The sequence below is a fragment of the Mustela putorius genome, unplaced genomic scaffold, assembly GCF_011764305.1.
Source record: "Mustela putorius furo isolate JIRA1106 unplaced genomic scaffold, ASM1176430v1.1 tig00000695_pilon_pilon_pilon, whole genome shotgun sequence".
NCBI classification, from domain to species: domain Eukaryota; kingdom Metazoa; phylum Chordata; class Mammalia; order Carnivora; family Mustelidae; genus Mustela; species Mustela putorius.
The window spans coordinates 7,227,293-7,248,997 of record NW_025421447.1 but is presented as its reverse complement, the minus strand read 5'-3'; the positions used below and the strand labels follow the sequence as shown (position 1 = coordinate 7,248,997).

The window sequence follows — 21,705 nt, the reverse complement described above, 5'->3', positions numbered from 1 at the left end:
AATCCGTGCAAAGCTTTCTAACTTCGCTTCCTTCTCATGGGAGCACTGGAGGAGAAGACCCTTCCCCAAGGAGTCTGCAGACACGTCGGGCCTTCCAACCCTCAGTGGAGGAGAAAGGGCCACGCTTCTCCCAGGGTACGCATGGAAGAGCTTTTCTTCAGGGGTTCCCGAAGACAAGTGTGCCCGGGAGCGCAGGGCCTGGCTTCAGGAAGCCGCGGGGCAGGTTCTCACCCTCGTTCTCGTCCTTGAACAACTCCTCGGTGCCGAACTTGAGGATGTCGTCCAGCTCCTGCTTGGACATGGAGCCGGCCTTGGAGCCCAGCCCGGGCCGCACCACCAGGTGAGTGAGCATCATCTTCCTCTTGGCCACTTGGGTGATCCTCTCTTCCACGGACGCGCGGGTCACAAACCGGTAAATCATCACCTTGTTGGCCTGGCCGATGCGGTGTGCACGGCTGAAGGCCTGTGCGGGCAGGAGGCGGAAGTGCGGATGGACGAGGGGAGCGGCCAGGGAGATGGGCCCCACGTGCTGGGGAAAGGCCGCCGGCAAGGAAGGGTCTTCTACCCCCACTGAAAGCTCTCTCTCTGACCCTGGACATGACCCCCTCAGCCGGAAACCTGCATCCCCCTGCTACGGGTGCAGGGGATCCAGGAGGCCAGCTCCTACCTGGATGTCGTTATGGGGGTTCCAGTCAGAATCGAAGATGATGACCGTGTCTGCAGTGGCCAGGTTGATGCCCAGGCCCCCGGCACGAGTGGACAGCAGGAAGCAGAACTGTTGGGCCCCGGGAGCTAGGAGGGGACAGCGAGATTCGGCAGCTGTGCCGTGCGGCCAACTCTGAGACGCCCCCCGGCCGCAGACCACCATGCCACCCATGCAGCAGCCAGGTGACAGATACCCTCCCGTTTCAGGGACCCAAGTGCAGGTGGCTCAGGCCTTGCGTGCCCAGCAGGCATCCCCCCTCACCGTTGAACCGATCGATGGCCTCCTGCCTCAGAGCGCCTGTGATGCCGCCGTCAATGCGCTCATACTTGTAGCCTTCGTAGTCTAAAAAGTCCTCCAACAGGTCCAACATCTTGGTCATCTACGGTCGGAGAGAAGGACGGAGTCTGGAATGATGAAGCAGTGGGCCAGGCACGGCGTGCCCTGACCATCCCTTTGTTGCTTCCACCCCCCTTGGCCATGACGCCCACTTCCCGGGGGTGCTCCTCTACCCCTGCCCTTCCTTGCCCCACTTTCTTGTCACACATGCTTGACTTAGCATCCCTTCCCCTCTGAGACCCACGAGGTTCCAGGGACATCTACAAATGCCCGGAAGATCTGTATGGAATTGTCTCTCTGGGTGGCTTTCTGGAGAGCAGACCCACTGCTTTGTCAGTGTTCCAAGACCTCTGTGCTGTGCTCTCCTTTCCTCTCCTCTCCCGTGGCTAAGGAACACTATCGGTCCCAGAGACGACCTCCAGGAGACAACCCCAAGGAGACATGGGCTCCCTCTACCCCTGCTCCCCGTCTGGCTTCCAAGAAGCTGGCCTGCAACTTCCAATGACCTAAGCTAAGAACAGGGGTCAGAGGCCAAGAGGAACGCCGCCAGACCAGAGCCTCTCACCTCCTGACCTCACGCCATGGGAGCCATGAGGAACAAGGTAAGGGACTGGCCTTGGGGGCGACACAGAGCTACGGGTGCAGGTCACCTGTGAGAAGATGAGCACTCTGTGTCCTTGCTCCTTCAGCTTCCGTAACATCTTCTGTAAGAGCATGAGCTTGCCAGACGCCTTAATAAGCGCCCCACCCTCGTAGGCTCCACTGGGGAGTTTGGGGGATTCCTGCCGAGAAGGGAGCAAAAAGGACGAGAGGGTCAGGGAGAGCGCCCCTGTGTTCCGACACAGCCTAGAAAGCCCAGGACCCAAATCCAGTCTCCGCCCCTTATGACTTCCTGCTCCCCTGGGCAATCCCATGCCTGTGCCCCACTGCCGCCCACCACCCAGCTCCAGGCCTGCTTCTGCCCCCCCCACCCCCCAAACCGGCAGCCCTCCACCCCATCTTCGGACAGCAGCATGCTGGCAGCCCCCCGTGTGTGCGTCACCATGGCCGCCACAGGGAAGAGGTAGGGGTGGTTGCAACACTTCTTCAGATCCATCATGATGTTGAGCAGCGACACCTGGTTCCCGCCACCTCGCGAGTTCAAGGCCTCGAAGTTCCGAGTCAGGATGTACTTGTAGTATTTCCTGAACACCAGGGTGCGGGGCGCGGAAGAGACAGGACCAGGGGAGAAGTGAGGAGGCTGCCGCCTCCTGGAAGGCTGCCCTCAGCACCCCCAGCCCCCTTGGCCCAGGTGGCCCGGCTCTCATCTCACTTCTGCATGGGGCTGAGCTCCACCCGGACGATGAGCTCTGTCTTGGCTGGCATGTTCTTGAAGACATCAGCCTTGAGCCTCCGCAGCATGTGCGGCCCCAGCAAATCGTGCAGCTTCTTAATCTGGTCTTCTTTGGAGATGTCCGCAAACTCCTCCAGAAAGCCCTCCAGGTTGCTAGCAGGCGGAAGGAGACAAAGAACTGAACAGGCCATCGGGTTCTTTGTGCCTAGCCTCAGGCTTCGTTCTTCACCTCAGGGAACCCTCCGCCTGCCCCTGTTCTCAGCCCCTCCTCGCCGCAGGTCCGCACACCACCCTGGGGGGGGTCACTTACTTAAACCTCTCTGGGGTGAGGAAATTCAGCAGGTGGAAGAGCTCCTCCAGGTTATTCTGCAATGGAGTCCCGGTCAGCAGCAACTTATGATCTATCTTGTAGCCATTGAGGACCCTGAAAAACTAGAAAATGAGGCAAGGAGAGGCAGGAGAATGGGCCCGTTAGTGGCAAGCAGCTGGACCACACAGCCCGACTTTTTCTGTGCTCTGTCCGGGATTACAAGCCCCGAATCTCCAGTCCTCCTTCTCACCCAACCTGGACTCCTTCCCTGTTCCGGGCTGCAGAAAGTCCAGAACCTTCCTTCTCACAAGCAGGGCCAGACTGGGAGGTCTGGGTGTGTCACTCACCTTGGACTGGTTATTCTTGAGCCGATGGGCTTCGTCTACGACGAGGCAGGCCCAGCGGATGGAGCCGAGGGCGGCCTGGTCGATGGTGATCAGTTCGTACGAGGTCAGCAGAACGTGGAACTTGACCTGGGCCTCCCTCTGCCAACATAGCCATGGTCCGTGCGGCTGCCACCCGATGCCCGGGCACCCAGACCTCTAGCCCCGTGCTTTCCCCGGACACCCCGTCCTGCCTGCGCCTGCCGGGGGAGCCAGCCACCACGTCCTGCCACGTGGGCTCCACCCGGGGATGACTGGACACAGCCCCCAACCTCTAGCCCATGTCCGGCATGGGCAGAAGTGTACGTCTCCAGGGCAGGAGCGGGGCGGGGGGTGAAAGAAGGAGAAAGCTCAGAGAGTTAAATGCCAGTGGGGGACAATGAAATAACACCTGGGGGTCTCCAAGTAGACGAGCTCAAGGGGCATACCTTCATCTTAAAAGCTTTCTTGCCACCTTTGATGGCGTTGTCTTCGAAGGAAAACTCGTTCTCACGGATGATGGCCCGGCTGTCCTTGTCACCCGTGTACGTCACTACGTAGAACTTGGGTGCCCACATCTGGAACTCCCGCTCCCAGTTAATGATGGTCGAGAGGGGGGCGCTCACCAGGAAGGGACCCTTTGTGTGGCCCTGTGAGTTGAGGGTTGGGGAGACCATCATTCAGGGGTTGAGGCGGTCGCCCCAGTCCTCTGGTTGCTGCCCGCCTCCCCACAGTCCCCCGTGGCCTCAGCCTCCATCCACTCCCACCTTCCAGAACCTTCCCCAGTCCCTCCGAGGGCCCCTGTGTCCAGTACCTCCTTATAGAGCGAGTAGAGGAAGACGATAGTCTGGATGGTCTTGCCCAGCCCCATCTCGTCAGCCAGGATGGTGTCGGTCCCCTGGGCCCAGGAGAAGCGCAGCCAGTTCAAGCCCTCCAGCTGGTACATGTGCAGTGTGCCGCCCGTGGCTGTGATGAACCGCGGCTGGCTCTCGTATTTCACCGTAGGCTGTGGAGTCAAGACGTCTGAGCGCTCAAGGGGACGGTCAGGGCTCCTCCGCCCCCCTCGCTGGCACAGAGGCTCAGGCGGGATCACGGTTCCCTCCGTGATGCCTGAGCTTACGGGAAGTTCTAGACCTCGGTCCCTCCCCCTCCAGCACTGGCATGAGGAAGGCAGCAGGGGTGGGGGCAGCCCCGGGTGCTGGGGCGTCAAGCTTCTCTCTGGCCCTTTAGGCCGATCTCCTAGCCATGCTTGGGGCAGGCTGGACACCGTCCAGGGAGGCTGCTGAAACTTCGGGGAAGTCCTGTCTGGAGGCCCAGGGCAATCTGCAATCGCCTAGATCTAGAAACGGGAGAGAGGCTGAGAGGGAGGACTTACATCGTTAGTAGGAGAACTGGGTGGCCCGTCGCCCTGCAGCTCCTTCTTCTTCTTCTTATACTTGCGGGGCTGGGCGGGGTCCTCCCCCATGATCAGTTCTCTGGGAGAAGAGCAGGTGTGAGTGAGGCCTGCTCCTCGGAACCTCGCTCTCTCCTGAACCCACTCCAGACCTCCCTCTCACTTTCCTTAAACATCTCACAGTTCCTTTCTTCCAGAGTTTTTACCTTCACCCCTTTTACATCCAGTGCCAACAGCGCCCACCACCCCCAGTCCTCGGCATCCCCTCTCCCCATGACTGCACCTGACGTCTGTTCCTCACACTGTTCCTTCCTCCACCCGTCCCACCCCAGACAACCTAGCACCGGCTGCTACTGCCCTCGATTTCAGGTCGGCTCTGCCCCTCCCGGACCTCCCCTTGCCCAAGGGGCTGGCTTTCGCTCCCCTGTCCTCAGACTCCACTCCACGGCCTGGCCCCCTCACCGGTGTCTCCAGTAGCTCTGTTTGTGGTCTTCATACTCGGGGATGTTCATTTCATCCTCCTCCCACGTGGACTGGTCATAGGGCAAATCCCGCCATTTCACGAGATAGTGGTAATTCCCCTTTTTATCCACACTGCGGGGCAGAAGACCAAGAGAAAGAGCAGGAGGAGAAAAAGAACATGGACCACAATCAGAAAGAAATCATCATATAAACACGATGATCAGCCAACAGCTAGCCTTTGTCACCTCATCCTCAACGAGGGGCCCCCGGGAGGGAATTTAGGACGACTGAAATCCCACCCTATGCTTTCCAGCATGGCTGCTTGGAAATCTACGACCAGAGGGGCGCCTGGGTGGCTTAGTCGTTGGGCGTCTGCCTTTGGCTCATGTCATGATCCCAGAGTTCTGCGATCTGGGAGCCCCCCCATTGGGCTCCCTGCTCGGCGGTAAGCCTGCTTTCCCACTCCCACTCCCCCTGCTCCTGTGCCTGCTCTCGCTATCTCTCTGTCGCTGTCAAATAAATAAAAATAATATTTTAAAATTTAAAAAAAGAAAAAGAAAAAGAAATCTACGACCAGAAAACCCTTGGGGCTTCGTCTAATCAGTCTTAACTAAACAGCCATTGGGCGGGAGGCCCCGTTCCAGGCAGGGCTGACTCAGCAGTGAGGCACGAACAGACAAGGGACCCCAAGTCCACAGAGCTCACGCTCGGTGCGGAAGGCAGTGACGACCCAGTAAACATGCGCGTGGACAATGTCTGGTGGTAACATGCACCACGAAGAAAGCAGCACAACAAACACAGGTTGGCTAAACCGTGTTTCTCACGTTGGCCTTTGTGGCCTGATACCCAGCCTTGCAGATCATTAGATCAGAGGCCACAGGGAAGGGGTCACACGGGCCTGGACTCTACGTCTGGTTTCTCTCCACCTGGATGCCCGAGAAACGCAGCTGGAGCCCCGCAGGCGCACCAGGTGCTGGGTGCAGTGATACAGCCTCTAGCGGGGTGGCAGTGGCAGTAGGGTAGGGAACAGCATGGGTGAATGAGTGGGAGGCCGGAGACTCACCTGTGGTTGATGATGCGGTGGACGGTCATCCATTCTGGCTTGATGCCAAAGCGATAGTACTTCTCCTCCATCTCCGCGTAGTGCGGGTCCTTGACCTTGCGTTTGTCACTCTTGCCGTCATCCTCACCGGAGCCGTAGTCCAGGGGCGGGGGCTCATCCATGTCGTTTTTCCTCTGGTAGTTCCGGTACATCACCAAGTGGAAGATCTCCAGCTGATGGGGCACAGAGGGAGGGGACGAGATGGTCCCAGCATCCGAAGAGGACCACAGGGGACCAGCCCCCGGGGGGAGCAGCATGGGGAGGACAGACATTCAGCGGACTGGGCAAGCATAGGACAGGCTGATGGGAGCAGGAACACGGTGGACTGAGGGCTGGACTGAGGGCAGAATGGAAAGGGAGGCTGGCGGCGGGAGGAGTGGAGGCCGAAGGAGACTCCCGCAGAGACTGAGGATGGAGGGAGGGTATGAGGGCCCGAGGCCCAAAGCAAGCGAAGGGTCTGGGGCCGGAGGGAGGAATGAGACGAACAGCATGGGGGTCCCACAGAGCGGGAAGGACAGGCCGCATACCTGAAGCTCCTTGGCCCAGGAGCAGTGCCAGTAGGACAGTCCTACCCACTTGACAAAGAACTCTCGCTCCGATCGGCCTTGAAGAGGACGGGGTGGCGGGGCATCGGGGTTCCCGTCGGCCTGCTGGGGTGCCGGCACGGACACGGGCGGCTCCCCCCACCGCCAGTGCAGGATCTTCTGCACACGGCCTTTCAGCACAGGGCACTTGGGGACAGGCGCGCACAAGGAGGAAACATGGGGAAAAAGTGCCATCGTTAGAGGAGGAGGAGTTCGGGGTCCCACGAGGGAGTCAAAGGCCAAGTGCAGGGACAGGAACAGAAAGGGGGGCCAGACAGTGGGGTTCCAGAGATGGGAAGAGTCGGGGCTGCCAGGAAACCCAGCAGGAAGGGCCGACTCACCGTGCATCGGGGACACAGCCATTCCCCGTTGGGGATGTCAGGCAGGGGCGGGTTCAGACAGTGAATGTGGTAGGAGGAGATACACGCGTCGCAGCACAGGAGCTCGCCCCCGTCCTTACACACGCGGCAGTACTCCATGTGGTCGTCCTCCTCCTCCTTCTCCCCTTCTTCCTCTCCCTCCTCCTCGTACTCCTCCTCCTCCTCCTTGGCCTCCCACTGCACACCCTCCTTCTCCTGGGAGGCCAAGGCCAGACGTGGAGATGGACAGAAAGGAGAAGACGGGCAGTGAGACCGGAAGCCAGGGACAGACACGGGACACCTGACTGCTAGAAGGGCAAAGGAGGCGGGCGGGAACAAAGGAACGGGACACCTCCGTCTCCAGACACGTCAAGGAGGGAGCAGAGGGATGGGGGAGGGGGCTGGCCACCGAGAAAGCCAGGCATCTGGGGGCAGCAAGCAGACAGGTGGGTCCCCAGGGGGAGGGGGCAGCAGGTACTCACGCAGTGGGGGCAGCTCCATTTGCCCTCGGGAGCCCGGTCCAGCTCCGGATCAAGGCAGACGAGGTGGTAGGCACGAGGGCAGGTGTCGCACAGAATAATTTCCCCACCCTGTTGGCACACCTCGCAGTAATCCTGGTGATCCGTCTCGTAGCCGTCAACCTCGTCCTCCCCGGCCACTGCGGGACAGCCCAGGACTGTCATGTATACCAGGGCAGGCAAAGGGCACAGAAGGGGAGAGAGAGAAAGAGAGAGAGAGAAGTGATGGGGGAGAGAAAGGCTGAACAAAGCAGTTAGAAGGGGATACAAAAGGGGCCCTCAAGGGATGACAGGTGGCCAGATGGACAAGGTGACACACAGCTGGTACCCCTTACCCTTCCGCTTCTTCCTCCCTGGCCGGCCTCTCTTGAGCTTCTTGGTGCGGACAGGCCCGTCCGGCCGGCCCGAGGCGCTGTGGACGCTGCCGCTGTCCAGGTCTGACTCCTCGGCCTCCGGCTCGGGGCCCTCATCACTCTGCAAGACATACTGCCCGGAGCCCCGGGGCGGTCAGGGAGGCCGGCTTCACCGCGCTCCCCTCCCCAGGCCTCCGGCTCCTGCTCCAGCTTCCCTCAAGGACCCCTGTGTCTGGACCCCTGGACCCTGACCGCCCCCCCTCCATGCCGGGGCGCTTAGCCGACAGGGACGGGCCACTCACCGAGCCTCCCTTCTTCCTCTTGCCACCCAGCAGCCCAAGCTTGATTTTCAGGGGCGCCATCTTCTTTCCCCGAAGCTTCTTGCGTCCATCAGGCACTCGGGGGCTCTTACTCCGCCTTTTATGGCCTGGACCTGAAGGAGGAGCAGGGTGAGGGAGACCCGTCGGACGTCACGACGTCCTGAAATAACGCAGTTCACGGAGGCCTCAGAACCCCTGGACAGTGGTCCTAAACGGGGGCGGGGGGGCCTCACCTTTGCCCTCTTTGGTTTTGGCTCTTCGGATGGGTGGGGGCTGGGTATCGGCAGAAGGAGGTGGTGGGAGGGTGGGGGGTCCGGAAGGTGCTATGGGGGCGGCCGATGACACGGCAGCTGACACCTGCTCGGCCACAGCTGCGGCTGCTGCCGCCGCCGCCGCCGCCACCGCAGCTGCCGACCCCTTGAAGGGATTGTTGGCACTGAACTCTCTCCACTTGGCCCCGAGGATGGTCATCATCTTAGACATTGGGATCTTAGGATTCTTCTTCGCGATCAGGGGCCTGTAAATGCAGGAGCAGAGGACAGGGGACCTTCACAGATGGTCCGGACTCCGCCATACCCCTCAGGGGCTGAGTCTGCATTTGTGCTCGCGCTCCTGGGCCGGGAGGCAAAGACCCGTCAGGAACGACCTCGCTTTAAAGGTAACCCGATATAGAGCTTAAGAGAGAAAAAAACAGGGGCGCCTGGTGGCTCAGTGGGTTAAGCCTCTGCCTTCAGCTCTGGTCATGATCTCAGGGTTTGGGATTGAGCCCCGCATTGGGCTCTCTGCTCAGCGGGAAGCCTGCTTCCTCCTCTCTCTCTGCCTGCCTCTCTGCCTACTTGTGATCTCTGTCAAATAAATAAATGAAACCTTTAAAAAAAGAGAGAAAAAAAATAATAAAAACCAAGAACACGTACGAGGAGAAAGGAAACGTACACACGCAGCAGATGAGAAAAGATAAAACAAAGATGTTGATAAAAACGCTTCCAATCTTTTCCAGTTTGTAAGATCCTATCACGTATGTTAGTGAGGTCATGTTTCATCCTTGTGATGATACCATGAGTTGCCAGGATTCTCTGCATTTTCCAGCAAGTTCCATGGGCCCTAGCACGTGCAGTCTGACAGGCCAGGTGGGTTAGGCTCTGTGGCGGGATGGCAGACTTTTGTGAGGACATGGGTGACCACGGTGCTCACAGCAGCACGGTTCTCAGCAGTGAGGCAGGAGAGACAGGGTACTGACGACAAGGAGGGAACACTCGCCAGGCTTGGGCCACTCTGCTATCATCTACTCTACTCAGGGGGCGGGGGTGTCCCCAAAGCCCAGGCTCCACAGCCAGTGGGGCGTGACTGTTAATCACGGGGTCCTAAGCCAAGGATAGAAATGACTTGATAACTGAGCAAAGGAAATTGGGCAACACTCATTTCTCTCTGTTTCAGTGGAAAGAGAAGTCCTGCGGGGGGAGCCGGAATGTTTGGGGCATAGAGGGCCATCAGCCCTCACTGTCTTCTGTCACTAGGGCTTCCGAACCCAGCACTGGAATCATGACTGCCCCCCTGCCATCCTCTTGTGAAGGGATCCTGACCGGGGTCCCTGCACCCTGAGGCGACCAGGGTCCTCTCAAGTTCTGTGCCGTGCGTTTCTCTGGGGAGCAGCATCCAAGAGTTTATGCGGCTCCGCAGACCCCCCACCCCCACCCCCGGAAGTGTCCACCGGCCAATCCTACCTCATGAACTGGCTGAAGGCTTTGTAGTTGGTGAGCGTGTGGTAGTCCTCCTCGGAGAACACATGTTCCACGTCCTCCAGGCCCCAGGTCAGAAGCAGAGTAGCGGACGACTTCTGTTCTACCTGCTGCGAGTGACAAGGTGTCATGGGGCTTTCGGGGCAGGGGTTCCTTGAGGCAGGCGCTTCTCCGGCCCCCTCCTGGGCCGCCCACATGCCTCCCTCCCTCCCCATAGCTTGTAGCTGAGGCTCTGGGGCGAATTCTCTAGCTTCTCCACTGAGCACCCCCTCCTTGGTGCGCTCTGTCCCCAGCCCCATCTTCAACACTGATGTGTGTCCCCCCCAATCCTACTCACCTTTTGTCCTCCATCTCCCTCCCCCTTTTTCCGCCGCTTGGTCTTCTTTTCCTTTTTTTCTCTGTGTTTCCGCCTCCGTTTCCGACCTGGTCCCATTCCATATTCGCTGCCCCCGCTCTCTGACTTCTCCCGGTACTCATCGCGCTCGGAGCCAAATTCCTCCTCACTGTCCTGAGGGAGAGAAATAAAAATAACATTTCTTCAGTCCTACCATGTGCCAGGAACTGTTCTTAGCCCATAACATGTATTATCCCTTTTAATCTTCACAACAATTTTCTGGAAATAGAAACTTATCTATTTTTAATCTGCTTTTTTTTTGCAGATAAGGAAACTGAGGCACGCGGAACTGAACAAACTGGCAAGGAGACGTGGGGCTGCTAGGCTCTGGAAGCATGCAGTCCGTGCCCATAGCCTGCTCTCAACGGGGGCTCCAGGGTGCTAAGGCGAGTCACGTGGACACCCGGGGCTCTGATGCTGGGGTCCTGAGCCGGAGTGGGGAGGGGGCGTCAGACCTCCGACTCCCGGATGCCCCCTACCCTCCACCCTCCACCCCAGAATAGAATAATCAGGAGGGACGGAGAAAATTCGAGAAAATGTAGGTGCCTGGGAATGGTCTGCTGAGCCTTGCGTGGAGACAGGAGTCCTTCACACTTACAAGCTTCTTGCGTTTCCGGGGTTTTCCTGGTTTGTTCTCCTTCTGCTTCTTGGGTCCTCGTTTTCTCTTCTTTACACCCAAAGCTGAAGGCAGCAGCCGGATGTCATCCTTATCTTTGGAGCAGAGAGCACCAGAAAACCTAAGCCTCCAGGTTCCCCGGCTCGGTAGCCCCTAGACCTCAGCCCTCCTCACCTCTCCTGTTCCCACTCTCTAGGAACTAGGGCATTAACTCCTCCAAACCTCGCCTCCCTTCACCGGGTGCAAACAGAGAGTGTTTCGAGTACTCTGGGACGCTTGGGTTCTGAATGGGAGGTCAGGGGTCAGAAGGGAAGAGCAGCCAAACCACTCCCTCCTCTCTCCTCCTACTAACAAGGGAGCAGGCTCTAGGCCATGGGCTCGGACTGTGGCAGGTCCTTTCAGTCGCCGCCAGGGCTCCTCCTGCCTTCCCCCTCACTTAGCCAGCTGGCATCCTGCCCGGGAACTGGGGAAGCCATGCCCAGCTGCTGGCCTGGCCTGACCCCAGCACTTGGAGTGGGGAGACACAAGCTGGCAGCTCCCTAAGCCAGATGCTGAGACGGGAGAGCCAAAGGTGGACACCTGGGATCTCACACTAACACCCGGGGCCCTCACATCCCTTCCGCCATGAGGGAGGCCTCTATTTATACTTCCTCAGACAATCGCCAAGCCTCCCGTCACCCTAACATGGCCCTGGAGGAAAAGAAGTCCCTGCCAGTCATTTTCACATCTTGCCCGCAGGACCGCAGCGTCTGGCTCGTCCATCACACCCTAACCCTACAGGGAGCAGTCTCTGAATTACCTAAGCATTCCTCCTCTTCCCAAGTAGCCTGGAACCTCCCCTCAAATCTATTTCCATAACCCTGCTCCCTAGGAGAACTCAGGACCCCTCCCCTTTGTCCCCTGGTCTCACCCTTCGCCTCCAAATTTAGTCCCATTCATACAGAAGCAGCAGGGGAGACCCAAACAAAGCTGGAAACAAAGACACACCCAGCATATGCATTCTCAGACGCACACACGAACACAGGCCTGAGCACAAATCCAGACTGCTGCCTCTACTTGCTTTCAGCAAGCCTAGGTCCCGGACTTTCTCTCTAGATGTCTCTATCAGGGCAGGGGCTTCCCTGATGTGTCCCCTAGCCCAATTCTCCATGACCCTGACCTCGGGTTTGGGGAGGACACAGATGCCACAGACCTGGGCCCTGCTTGGCCTCCTCGCCCCCCCAGGAGGCACTAGACTAACCAGCCAGACCTGTCCTGCTCCCCGCAGGAGGTAAGCCTGGGTCTGGCCCAGCCCCTTGCTCTAGGACACACAATCCTTCGGCCCACAACAGCCAAGGGAAAATTAGCCACAATTAACACGGCTTCCACTGCCTGGGGATCCCAGCGCCTCCTTCCTCGCTACCTGTCCTCAGAAGCTACCTGTCCTCAGAACGCCAGTATCCTGTGTCTTCTGGTGCAGGATCACCCTGTAGGCCAGGGCCGGGGAAGGGGGGGGCGGGGCGTGCAGCAGTCCCCGGGCGTGCGAAGAGCGTGAAGACTGGAGTAGGAAGTCAGTAGACGCCACGGTCCCTCCCCCCCCCCCGCCCGCCCCCAGCAGCCAGCTCTCCCCAACTCCCGGGACGTCGCTTAATGTGAACATGGAAACGGAGGCCGCCGGGGCGGTGGCAGAGCAGGCCAACTGGCTCGGCGTCAGGGACGAGGCCTGGGCCACCACCCGCCCCGCGGGGGTCTGGGGCACCTGCCCCGGGGACCTCAGCCGCCAGTTCGTCGCCCTCCCCGCCCCGGCAGGAGGCTCCCGAATTCGGGAGGCCGGCGGCTGCGGCGGGGAGAGGCAGCGCGGAGCGGCGAGGAAGGGAAAGGGAGGGCAATAAAGCAAACCCAAGTCCCAACCTCGGTCTCAGCAGCCACTCAATGCTGGCCCGGCGCCCAGACTCTCCCACACCCCGGCTCTGATCCCGGGAAGCGAGCGGGGGCGGGGGGCGGCGCGCGGCGGGGGCGGGGCCTGGCGCGCCGGGGCGGTGGGGGGGGGGGAGGCGGGCGGAGCCGGGCCCAGGCCGCGCCTCCCGCCCGCCCCGCTCTCCCTCTAATCTCACCATCAATCTCTCACACATATATTTATTTTTTCTCAAATTCCCCTCCCTCCCCCACAACGCACCACCATAATAGGTCTGCTGCACATGCGTACTGCACGCAGGGGGTGGGTTTGTATTTTCAGAGCTTTTGCAAAGAAACTACCAGAATTTTCCGCACCACCCACAATCATTCCCCACCCCCACCCCCAAGGAATCACATCTATATATTATGTTATATTATTTCTCGAGACTTGCCAGAAGGGGGAGGGAGAAGAAATGAGTTTTGGGCTTCCTGTTCCCTTCCCCCACCAACACAAGCGCTATTATTTTAAACGTTTAACAATGTAAGGAGCCGAGAAGGGGGGAAGGGATAAAATCGGTCTTGGGTAAGAATGTAAAACAAAATGGTGAGAATCAAAGCCGTCAGAATGAAAAACAATAGACGTCTAAGACGCGCAAATTCACACTCCCGAGAAGGATGAGGGAGGGCGGCCCGCACACATTTCCTTCCAGGAGGCTTATTTTTGCCCGCACTTAGGTAGACCGAAATAACGAGCGAACCAAAAATATTTCCCCAAAGTTTTGCCTCCGAAAGTCATCTGAGGGGCTGCATCTGGGTCACTCATTGGACTCGGAGGGCTGAAAGGGGGGCGGGGATGCAACGGCCCCCAGGAGAGCGAGGAGGTGGGTTTTCATTTCAAATACAATTTTTTTTTAAAAAACATTTGACGTTTCTTCTCGGCTGTTGAGAGAACAGAGGGAAAGAGGGGGAGGGAGGAACTGACACAAAGACCCACCTCGACCTCAGATTATTTCATGCCCCTCGCTCTCTCTCACATCCCCAAATCCGGGATCAGAAACCCCCAAATACCACATTCCACTTAGCCGCACAAATCGGGCCCTGACACAACCTGACATCCTTTCTTTCTCTTCTTTGCTGCGTCTGCCCTGCTCCAGGCATCCCCCTCCCCACGATTTTTTATCCCTTCTCCCTCTTGCAAATCCATAGGTTCTCTGGGATAACTCTGTAAAAACTTTTCCCTTTTTCAGACAAGCCTGGGGGGGGGGTGTCCCTGTTTCCATCAAACACGCACCCCCCTCCGCCCCCCCCCAAGAAGACACCCCATACTCCTTTCAAAGGTGCTCTCAATTGAACAGGGACATTTGCTACATCACCCACACAGATCAATGTGACAGTTTTACAAAGAGCGTCCTGAAGTTTGGTGGATTTGTGCTGCGTGGCACCGAGGCCTGGGGGTCTGGATGTCCCCTTTCACGCCCCCAGCAGATGTGAGCACCCCCAGAGTGCTCCCCTGTCCTCAAAAAGGTTAGAAATCACTCCACTAGGAGGGTGGTCTGAGTGGGGCCGTTGCTGCCCCCCCACCATGCGAGGCAGCAATGTGCTCCTTCCACCCCTGGGGGAACTGCCCAGAGAGTGGCCCGGGTGACTTGTCATCCCCGGGGAGAGGTGCCCAGTGATGGTCAAGCTGCACAACAGCTGGGTGGGCAGTTCACGCCCCCCAGCGTGATCAAGGCGCGGGTGGTTTCCGCGAGAGAGTGACAGTGAATGGCAGCCACGTGAGAGTCACAGCTGGGCAGCTCGGCCACCCCAGACTGACGGGGTCACACGGGGGGGGGGGGCGCACTTGACACAAAAGAGCCCGGAGCAGAGTGCAGATAAAGGGGGTGGAGTTGGGGGCATCTGGTTTCCCAGACACTCTCCCTGCGCTCCCCAATCTTAAAGGAGTGCTCTCCCCGGGACGAGCTGGGGGAACAGGCGGCAGGAGCAAGTCTGACTCCAGGAAGTGGTCTGCGTGGAGTGCGGCCACCACCTGCCCCCGGTCCCCAGCCGGCCGCAGACATTCACGCGACCCCTCCCCCACGTGCCATCGCACGCCCCGGAGTTGGCGGGCACCGGGGTCCCCGCAGGTGGGGGTCCGATGGAGACCGACCCCTGCCCCCGGCCCCCGTCCCCCCAGTCCTGAGGGGGGTGTTGCTTAGGCCCGCGGTCCGCTCCACACGCGGAAACCCCCCGTTACCTCAGTGCAACCCCACTCGGGCCGGAGCCCCAGGGGCGCCCGCGCGGCCGCCCCTCCCCCACGCGCCCCTCCTCCACGCCGCCGTCCGGCCGCCAGGGTCTCCGCGGTCCCTCGCTCGGCCAGGGAGGGGGCCCTGGCTTCGCCGCGGCCGTTTCCTGCCTACCCCCTCCCCGCCGAGGGTAAAAAAAAAATCTCCTCCTCCTCCTCCCCCGAAAGCCGCGACCGAGTGGCCCGGTCCGCGCGCGCAGCTCGCGCCCAGCGCTCTCTAGCCCGGGCGGCGGCGGCGGCGGCGGCGGTGGCGGCGGCAGCGGCGGAGGCTGCGGCGGCGGTAGCGGCGGCGGCGGCGGGGGAGGGGTGCGACGGGGGAGGGGAAGAGGCCTGGCCCCGCGGCGGCCGCCGCAGCCCGCCCGCCCGCCCGCCGCCGCCCGGCCCGCCCGCCGCCGGCCGGCCAGCCGCTGGGCCCCGGGCCCGAGACTGGCGCCCCGCGCCCCGGATTCGCCTCGGCTCGGCCGCGCGGTGGGTGCCTCGCCCCCACCCGGCCTCGCGCGCCCACGGCTCCCGCTCGGGCTGGGGGGGTGCGGGGGGGAGTCGGGGCGGCCGCTTACCTGGCGGCGGGGGCGGCGGCGGCGGCGGGGGCAGCGGCGGCGGCGGCGGCGGGAAGAGGTGGCAGCCGGGGGGGCTGTGGCGGTCGCGGCCCCGGTCGTGGCCCGGCCCGCGCCCGAGCGCTCCCTCGTCGTCGTCCTCCTCGTAGTCCTCGTCGGCCGCTTCCACCTCCTCCTCCTCCTCGTCGCCCTCTTCTTCCTCCTCTTCTTCCTCCTCCGACACCACCATCTCCTCCTCCTCCTCCTCCTCGTCCCTCAGAGGGGAAGCCATCCTGTGGCTCTGGCCCCCCCACCACCCCCCCACCCACCGCCCGCCCGCCTCCCCCACCGCTACCACCACCACCTCCTCCTCCTCCTCCTCCTCCTCCTCCTCCTCCTCTTCGGCGGCGGCGTCCTCCTCCTCCCCACCGCCTCCCCCAGCCCCCCAAACCCCCGGGCCACCCCCCTCCAGAACCCCCCCTCGGGGCCGCCGGCTGAGGAGGGGGGCCGAACCACCCCCAAAAATTGTCTTGGAAAAAATTGAGAGACTTTTTTTCCCCCTCTCCCCTTCCTCCCAAGAGAACAAGAAAGGGGGATTAAAAATATATATATATATATAAAAGTTTTCGACTTCTCTCTGCCCCCCTCTCCGTTGCTTTAAATATATTTAAATTCTGAGGGGGGCGCTCAGAAATATTTCTCAGAGCTGAGGCACTAAGATGGCCGCCTTGAAATTATTTTTAAAACAACCCCCCCCCAGCACCGCCACCCCCTCCATGAAGAAAGGGAGAGGGGGGAAAAATCCCCTTTTAAAACAAAATGGCTGGCTTAATATTTCAGTTTTCACCCCCCCATTCTCCTCCCCTGTTACACCCCCATCTCCAAGCCTCTACCCAGAAACCCACAAATTTCTCCCTTTTTTCATAACTGATTAGTGCACAGATTAATAGAGATATTTTCCTTGTGTACTGTGTGTGTGTGAGTGTGTGTGTGAGTGTGTGTGCGCGCGTTGGGGGGGGCATGAAGGATTTCTGCATAAAACAAAAATGGCTGCTCTTTCTAACTCCCCCCCTTTAAAAAAATATTTGAGGGGGGGCATTAATCAGTACTCATGCTCAGTCTGACATCAGCATAAATTGTTAAAGGTTAACTAGTTAGATACTAGTCCAACTAGATTTAAATATTTTTCTTTTCTTTACTAGTCTCTTCCTCCCCACCTCCCTTCTCTTAAAGAAAAGCTTTTTTTTTTTTTTCTGAATACTTCAGAAGGGAGTGGTTTGATGTGAAGGCTTTTTTTTTTTTCCCCTTCAGGCATTGAAAAGGAAAAGATGAAATATATGTTTATATATAACTCTGTTTCTGCATACCTCACTGGAGTCAAAACGCATTTAATTGTGTACGTATCCTTCAAGTGAGGAGCGGGGCTGGGTTTTTCTCCCCTTTCTTTTAAAAAAGTGACAGAAATTCTAGTGACTTTTGGGGGAGAGATATGAATAGATACGATGATTGAGGTTTTTGTTTTTTTTTTTTCAAAGGAGTCCATGTTTGATTCTCCCCTTTGCCCAGGCTTTTTGGTGATTTATAATTGTAAATTCTATCTGCACTCCTTTCTGCTTTACCTCGCCCTCCCCTCCCCCCATGGCTCAACGATAAAATTCATCTGACTTGGGAAATTAATTTAGGGATCAGGAGTACAGATTTTTAGAATAAAGAGAAAGAGTCAAGTTGGAGAAATTGTGAAATTGTTTTCTCTTTTTTCCCTTTGCAGTCTATTTCCCTTTTCTCCATGATCTCCGACACTGGTACAGTAGAAGAAACTGAGGTACCGTGAAACAGGAAAGTCTCTGGGACTGAGAAACAGAGGTAGGGGTCCCCCTGGCATTTTCATCCCACTTGCCTGGCCCATGATGTCCCACCGTACCCCAGTGTTTATCTTAGGAGTGGAGCCGGGAATCGTATGGAAGGTTGGAAAGGAGTCTCAAGGTAGCTCTCTCATCCGGAGATCCAGCTGAGAAGTCCTCTAAAACTTGCCTCTTGAACAGGGCCGGCAAAGGAAGGAGGGCAAAAAGCTCCTTTCTACCCTTTTCCGTCTTTGTCACCTCTCCTAACTCCAGCTTCTTCCCATTCTTCTGATCTCCCTTTGCCTCTCCTTGCTTCCCCTCCCTTGCCCCGGGGAGCCCTTTCTCTTCTGGGTTATTTCTCTGCCCCTTGAGTGGAGCTACCGTCCCCCCACTCTCCTGCAGGCCCAGCAGTGCTCAGGAGCACCTCAGGCGGGAGGGGTAGGTAGGCAGCAGACAGAAAGTAGGAATGACAGGGAATCCTGTGCCAGTTTTGCTTAGGAGGCTAGAAAATTCTTTATTGATGCACCACCCCCCATACGCACACACTGATGCACTTGACCGAGCCAGGAGCTCTGTCTTTTTCTTAACCCGGCCTTTGGGAGTCTCCCGGCCTCCTCCTGTGTCAGTCCTGCGCCAAGTCTACCTCCTATCCCTCCTCTGTACGGTTCTGTCCTGTTCCTTCTCCGGTCCCTTTGTGCAAGGCCATCTGGGTATCGCCCTCTTTTTGTGGCAGGGCTTCTCTGTATGGGTGACTTTATTTCCTCACCAACACTGACTCCCGGGCCTCCCTCCAGGCTCTCAGGCTCTGTCACCTCTAAGTGACTTTCCACCTCTGTCTTGTTTCTGTTTACTTCTGTCTTCCGGGCTCTGCCTCCATGTGTCTGTCTCTCCTCTCATGTGCCTGGCTCCCTCCTCTCCCCAGCTCCTCGGTGTGTGTCGGGGAGGAGTGTCCCCACGTGGATGTGGGCCACCCCTGCACACCGGGTGCGTCGCAGCCTGCCTGCCTCGGCGCCCCCTCCCGTGGGCCGTGCACCCCTGCCCGCCCGCCGCCATGTGCCAGGAGCTGCAGGTGCGTCCCTGTCCCCACATTCGTCATTCCTGCAAGTGTGCTTTGCCTGTGGATCTGCTCGTGGGCGCCCTTCTCTCTTCTGTCCACGTCCCCCTCCGCCCACCCGCCTCTCCTCTCGTCTCTTCTCTCCCACCGACCTCTCTCACTTTGCCTCCCTGGATCCTGGCTCCCGCCTGCCTCTCTACCTGCTCGTCCTGTTCTGGTGTCTGCCTGCCTGCCTGCCTGTCTGCTCCTCCCTGACTGGCTGGCAGCCTCGTTCTCTGGTTGTCTGTCTGCTCTCCTGGCTGTTTGCCCACCGCTCTCTCTCCAGCCATCTGTCTCCCCGCCTGCCTGTCTCTGTCACTTTTTTAGCCTTCATCTCTTGGTTTGTCTACCTTCCAGGCCCTGCCATGCCTCCCTATCTGGGTTTGCCTCTTATCTTTCTCCTCTCCGTGTTCCTCCCCTTGTGTATGCCTGGTAAGTCCGCAATTTTCTGCTCGCCTCCCCGAGCGTCCGTCTGCTCGCCGGTCTGCCCAGCCTGCTCTGCTGCTGCTGGCCGCCCCCCTGCCCCATCCAGTGCTCGCCTCCTTTTCCTCCGGCTGCACCTCCACTTGGGCTCCACGGAGGAGGTGGCCTCACTACCCCAAAGCTGTCAGCGACTCCCTTGCCCTGACATCTCTGGGCCTTCCTGTCGCACCGCCCGCCTTGCCTTTCCCTACTGCTGGCCTTCACTCGAGGCGGGCCTGCTTCTGCTGTGTCTTATCTCTGGCCTCTGCGATGCTCAGGCCACATCTCCGGCCACATTGGGTCCACATCTCCACCTGCCTTTCTTCTCTCGTCATCTTGGTGCATCCCTCCACCCCCTGCCCCTCCCCGCCAGTCCCCTGCCCCTGTCCCTGAGGCAGCCGCCACTTGGTGCTTATCGGACGTCGTGCCATACGAGGGTCTCCGAGGATCTCAGTCTCCCCGCCTCCCCGCCATTTGCTGCCCTTCTTTCTCCTCCTCTCCCAGTCCTGCCCAATGCTTCTTTCTCCGTCCCTTTGTCACTGGGCCTGCCGGTTCTTGTCCCATCTTCTCGCTTCTACTCTAGGGCACCTGTCTTCCTGGCTGACCGGCTGCTTGTGGCTTGCTCATGCTGCCGGGACCTGGGGCGCACCTGTCCCTCCCAGGGGCTTCTCCTCTGTGTAGGGAACTGCCTGCAGAGAACCAAGCGCCACCAGTCCCCTCACGGCCCAGCCATGCATCAGCTGAGATAGGACATGGGGGCCCCCGAGGACCTGAAAAGTACCGCGTCCATCCGTCAGGTGTGGTTACTAAGTGAGCCCACGGGCCCAGCTCGTGTGCATGCAGAGTGCGGGCCTGCCCTGCCTCCCTGGCACGTCCGTGTACACGTGGCGTGTACAGCCTTCACAGGCCTCTGATTCTCCACCCCTGGGCCCGGGCAACGAGCACGGCCTCCTCCCGATCTGAAACACCGCTTCCTCCTACAACTTTTCTCCCTCTGCCTCCTTCCGGCGGGCACCTTGGGGATGGGGAGGCTCAGTCCTTGGGGGGAACAAAGACACAGCCTCTGTGTGGGTCTCTCCAGGGGGACGACAAGGAAACTTCTGCACAGGACGCACTGCTCTTTCCCTGCCCGCGTTCCTGAACCACACTGTGGCAGCCCCGGCCTCTGGGCCTCTGGCCCCTTTCCCACCCGCCCTTTCTCACTTCTCTTTTCTCGGTTCTGTCTTTCCCCTCAGCTGTCTGTCTTGGGCTGCATTCGAGCGTCCCTCTGATTGGCCACCTTCCCCCTCTTCTGTCTGATTGGCCTGCATCCCTCCATCACCCCATCTGTCTGCTGGATTCTCCCTGTCTGCCTGCAGTAATGGATGTGATGGCATTTATCCGTCACACAGCCGCGTGCGGCCTCAGACACTGTTGTCACTTTGTCTTCTCTCTCTCCTCGATCTCCTCCTGCCTCGGTCTGTCTGCCTTCTCTTTCTCCCCACACCTGTTTGTCCAGCCGCGTCTCTCCTGGCGCTCTCATCGGCCTCCCTGTCACTCATCCCCCCCACCCCCAGCCTGTCTGTGTGTCCGTCCTTATGCCTTTTATCTGGGCCTGCACGTCTCCCCATCCCTGGCCACCCGTCTCCCCACCTGCCGGTGTCCACCTCTCCCTGCCTTGTTCCATCCCTCTGTACTTGAAAAACTAAAAATCAGTACAAAATTAAAATGCCATATGACTCACAGCTAGGGGAGGATGGTTTTTGTTTTTACTAAGACCATTAAGGTGAGAACAAGGAACTTGGGCACGCAGCCTGTGAAATGCAAACCAGAAATCAGACGCCCCCCTCCCGCTAAGAAAGAACTAGAAGAAAACTGTGAGGGTCTCCTTAACCACAAGAAGATTATTTCCTTAATGCAAAAGCAAGAAACGTACCCAGAGCAAGAGCTTCTAATCTTTTTTGGTTCGTGGAAAGTTATAAGCCTTTGAACAGCATGGATTTGAACTGCGCGGGTCCACGTATGTGCAGATTCTTTTCAATAAATATATTGGAAGATATTTTGGAGATGTGCAATATTTTGAAAAAAAAAAACTTGCAATGTGCTCTATAGCCTAGAAACATCGAAAAAATTAAGAAAAGTATAGGTATTTCACAAGTGCGTAAAATACACACAGGTACGATTTTATCATTTGCTACCTGAAAATATCACGCACATCTTTTTTTTTTTAAGTTCGAACTTATGCACAAAAACACTTAGAGACCACGTGCTGTCTTTTCATTTTTAATGTCTGGTATGAGTAACTCACATCCACCGTGTATAAGGTCTCGAGGGTGTCGCGTCCTGTCAGGCAGTAGAGACCAAGGTACTGAGAGATGGTTCATCTCGTAAACAGATGATATAAACTTATGGAATCATTAAATACAGAACTGTAAATGTATTTTCCTCATGATTGTCTTAATAGCATTGTATTTTCTTGCAACTCTATTATAAGAATATAGTATATAGTACATCTAACATGCAAAATAGGGGTAACCAACTTTGATGGTGTTGCTGGGGCCTCTGGTCGACCGTAGGCTGTCATTAGTCATGTTATGGGGGGGGAGGGGTGAGAGTTTTTCCACTGCACAAAGGGTCAGCACCCATAGGCCTCGTGCTGTTCAGGGATTGGTTGGTATATGCAGAATACCACGTATATTTTTATGGTATTAGGAACACCCGGATGTCTACGGACCCCAGGTTAAAACTCCGATG

The 21,705-nt window shown here is 58.3% G+C and overlaps 2 protein-coding genes across 24 annotated transcripts in view; one reads left to right on the top strand and one right to left on the bottom strand.

Moving 5' to 3' along the window:
* The window catches only part of CHD3 (chromodomain helicase DNA binding protein 3), a 24,546-nt gene extending 8,639 nt beyond the window's left edge, over positions 1 to 15,907 (bottom strand). For 8 of the 13 annotated variants that reach the window (XM_045083311.1, XM_045083321.1, XM_045083317.1 and 5 more), the window contains exons 1-23: positions 15,601 to 15,907; positions 10,867 to 10,979; positions 10,212 to 10,382; positions 9,860 to 9,984; positions 8,372 to 8,655; positions 8,121 to 8,251; positions 7,801 to 7,951; positions 7,430 to 7,623; positions 6,930 to 7,163; positions 6,532 to 6,735; positions 5,966 to 6,177; positions 4,903 to 5,034; positions 4,423 to 4,522; positions 3,862 to 4,053; positions 3,497 to 3,697; positions 3,033 to 3,170; positions 2,686 to 2,807; positions 2,355 to 2,528; positions 2,085 to 2,226; positions 1,693 to 1,824; positions 968 to 1,085; positions 668 to 792; positions 232 to 463 (exon numbers count right to left, since the gene is read on the bottom strand). In XM_045083311.1, coding sequence (XP_044939246.1) covers positions 232 to 463; positions 668 to 792; positions 968 to 1,085; positions 1,693 to 1,824; positions 2,085 to 2,226; positions 2,355 to 2,528; positions 2,686 to 2,807; positions 3,033 to 3,170; positions 3,497 to 3,697; positions 3,862 to 4,053; positions 4,423 to 4,522; positions 4,903 to 5,034; positions 5,966 to 6,177; positions 6,532 to 6,735; positions 6,930 to 7,163; positions 7,430 to 7,623; positions 7,801 to 7,951; positions 8,121 to 8,251; positions 8,372 to 8,655; positions 9,860 to 9,984; positions 10,212 to 10,382; positions 10,867 to 10,979; positions 15,601 to 15,868 — 3,895 coding nt within the window. In that variant the 5' untranslated portion in view covers positions 15,869 to 15,907. Of the gene's footprint in view, positions 1 to 231; positions 464 to 667; positions 793 to 967; positions 1,086 to 1,692; positions 1,825 to 2,084; positions 2,227 to 2,354; positions 2,529 to 2,685; positions 2,808 to 3,032; positions 3,171 to 3,496; positions 3,698 to 3,861; positions 4,054 to 4,422; positions 4,523 to 4,902; positions 5,035 to 5,965; positions 6,178 to 6,531; positions 6,736 to 6,929; positions 7,164 to 7,429; positions 7,624 to 7,800; positions 7,952 to 8,120; positions 8,252 to 8,371; positions 8,656 to 9,859; positions 9,985 to 10,211; positions 10,383 to 10,866; positions 10,980 to 12,303; positions 12,769 to 15,600 lie in introns of those variants that run through there. The other 5 variants (XM_045083315.1, XM_045083314.1, XM_045083312.1 and 2 more) reach the window with 5 other exon arrangements.
* LOC101675236 overlaps positions 14,980 to 21,705 on the top strand; it is a 20,143-nt gene continuing 13,417 nt past the window's right edge. For 5 of the 11 annotated variants that reach the window (XR_006607656.1, XR_006607655.1, XR_006607657.1 and 2 more), the window contains exons 1-3: positions 15,419 to 15,511; positions 16,888 to 16,972; positions 17,345 to 17,439. Coding sequence is in view for 3 of the 11 variants with exons in the window: in XM_045083338.1 (XP_044939273.1) it covers positions 18,378 to 19,721 (1,344 nt within the window). In the remaining 8 variants the exon portion in view is untranslated. Of the gene's footprint in view, positions 15,175 to 15,412; positions 15,512 to 16,887; positions 16,973 to 17,344; positions 21,011 to 21,705 lie in introns of those variants that run through there. The other 6 variants (XR_006607658.1, XR_006607653.1, XM_045083336.1 and 3 more) reach the window with 5 other exon arrangements.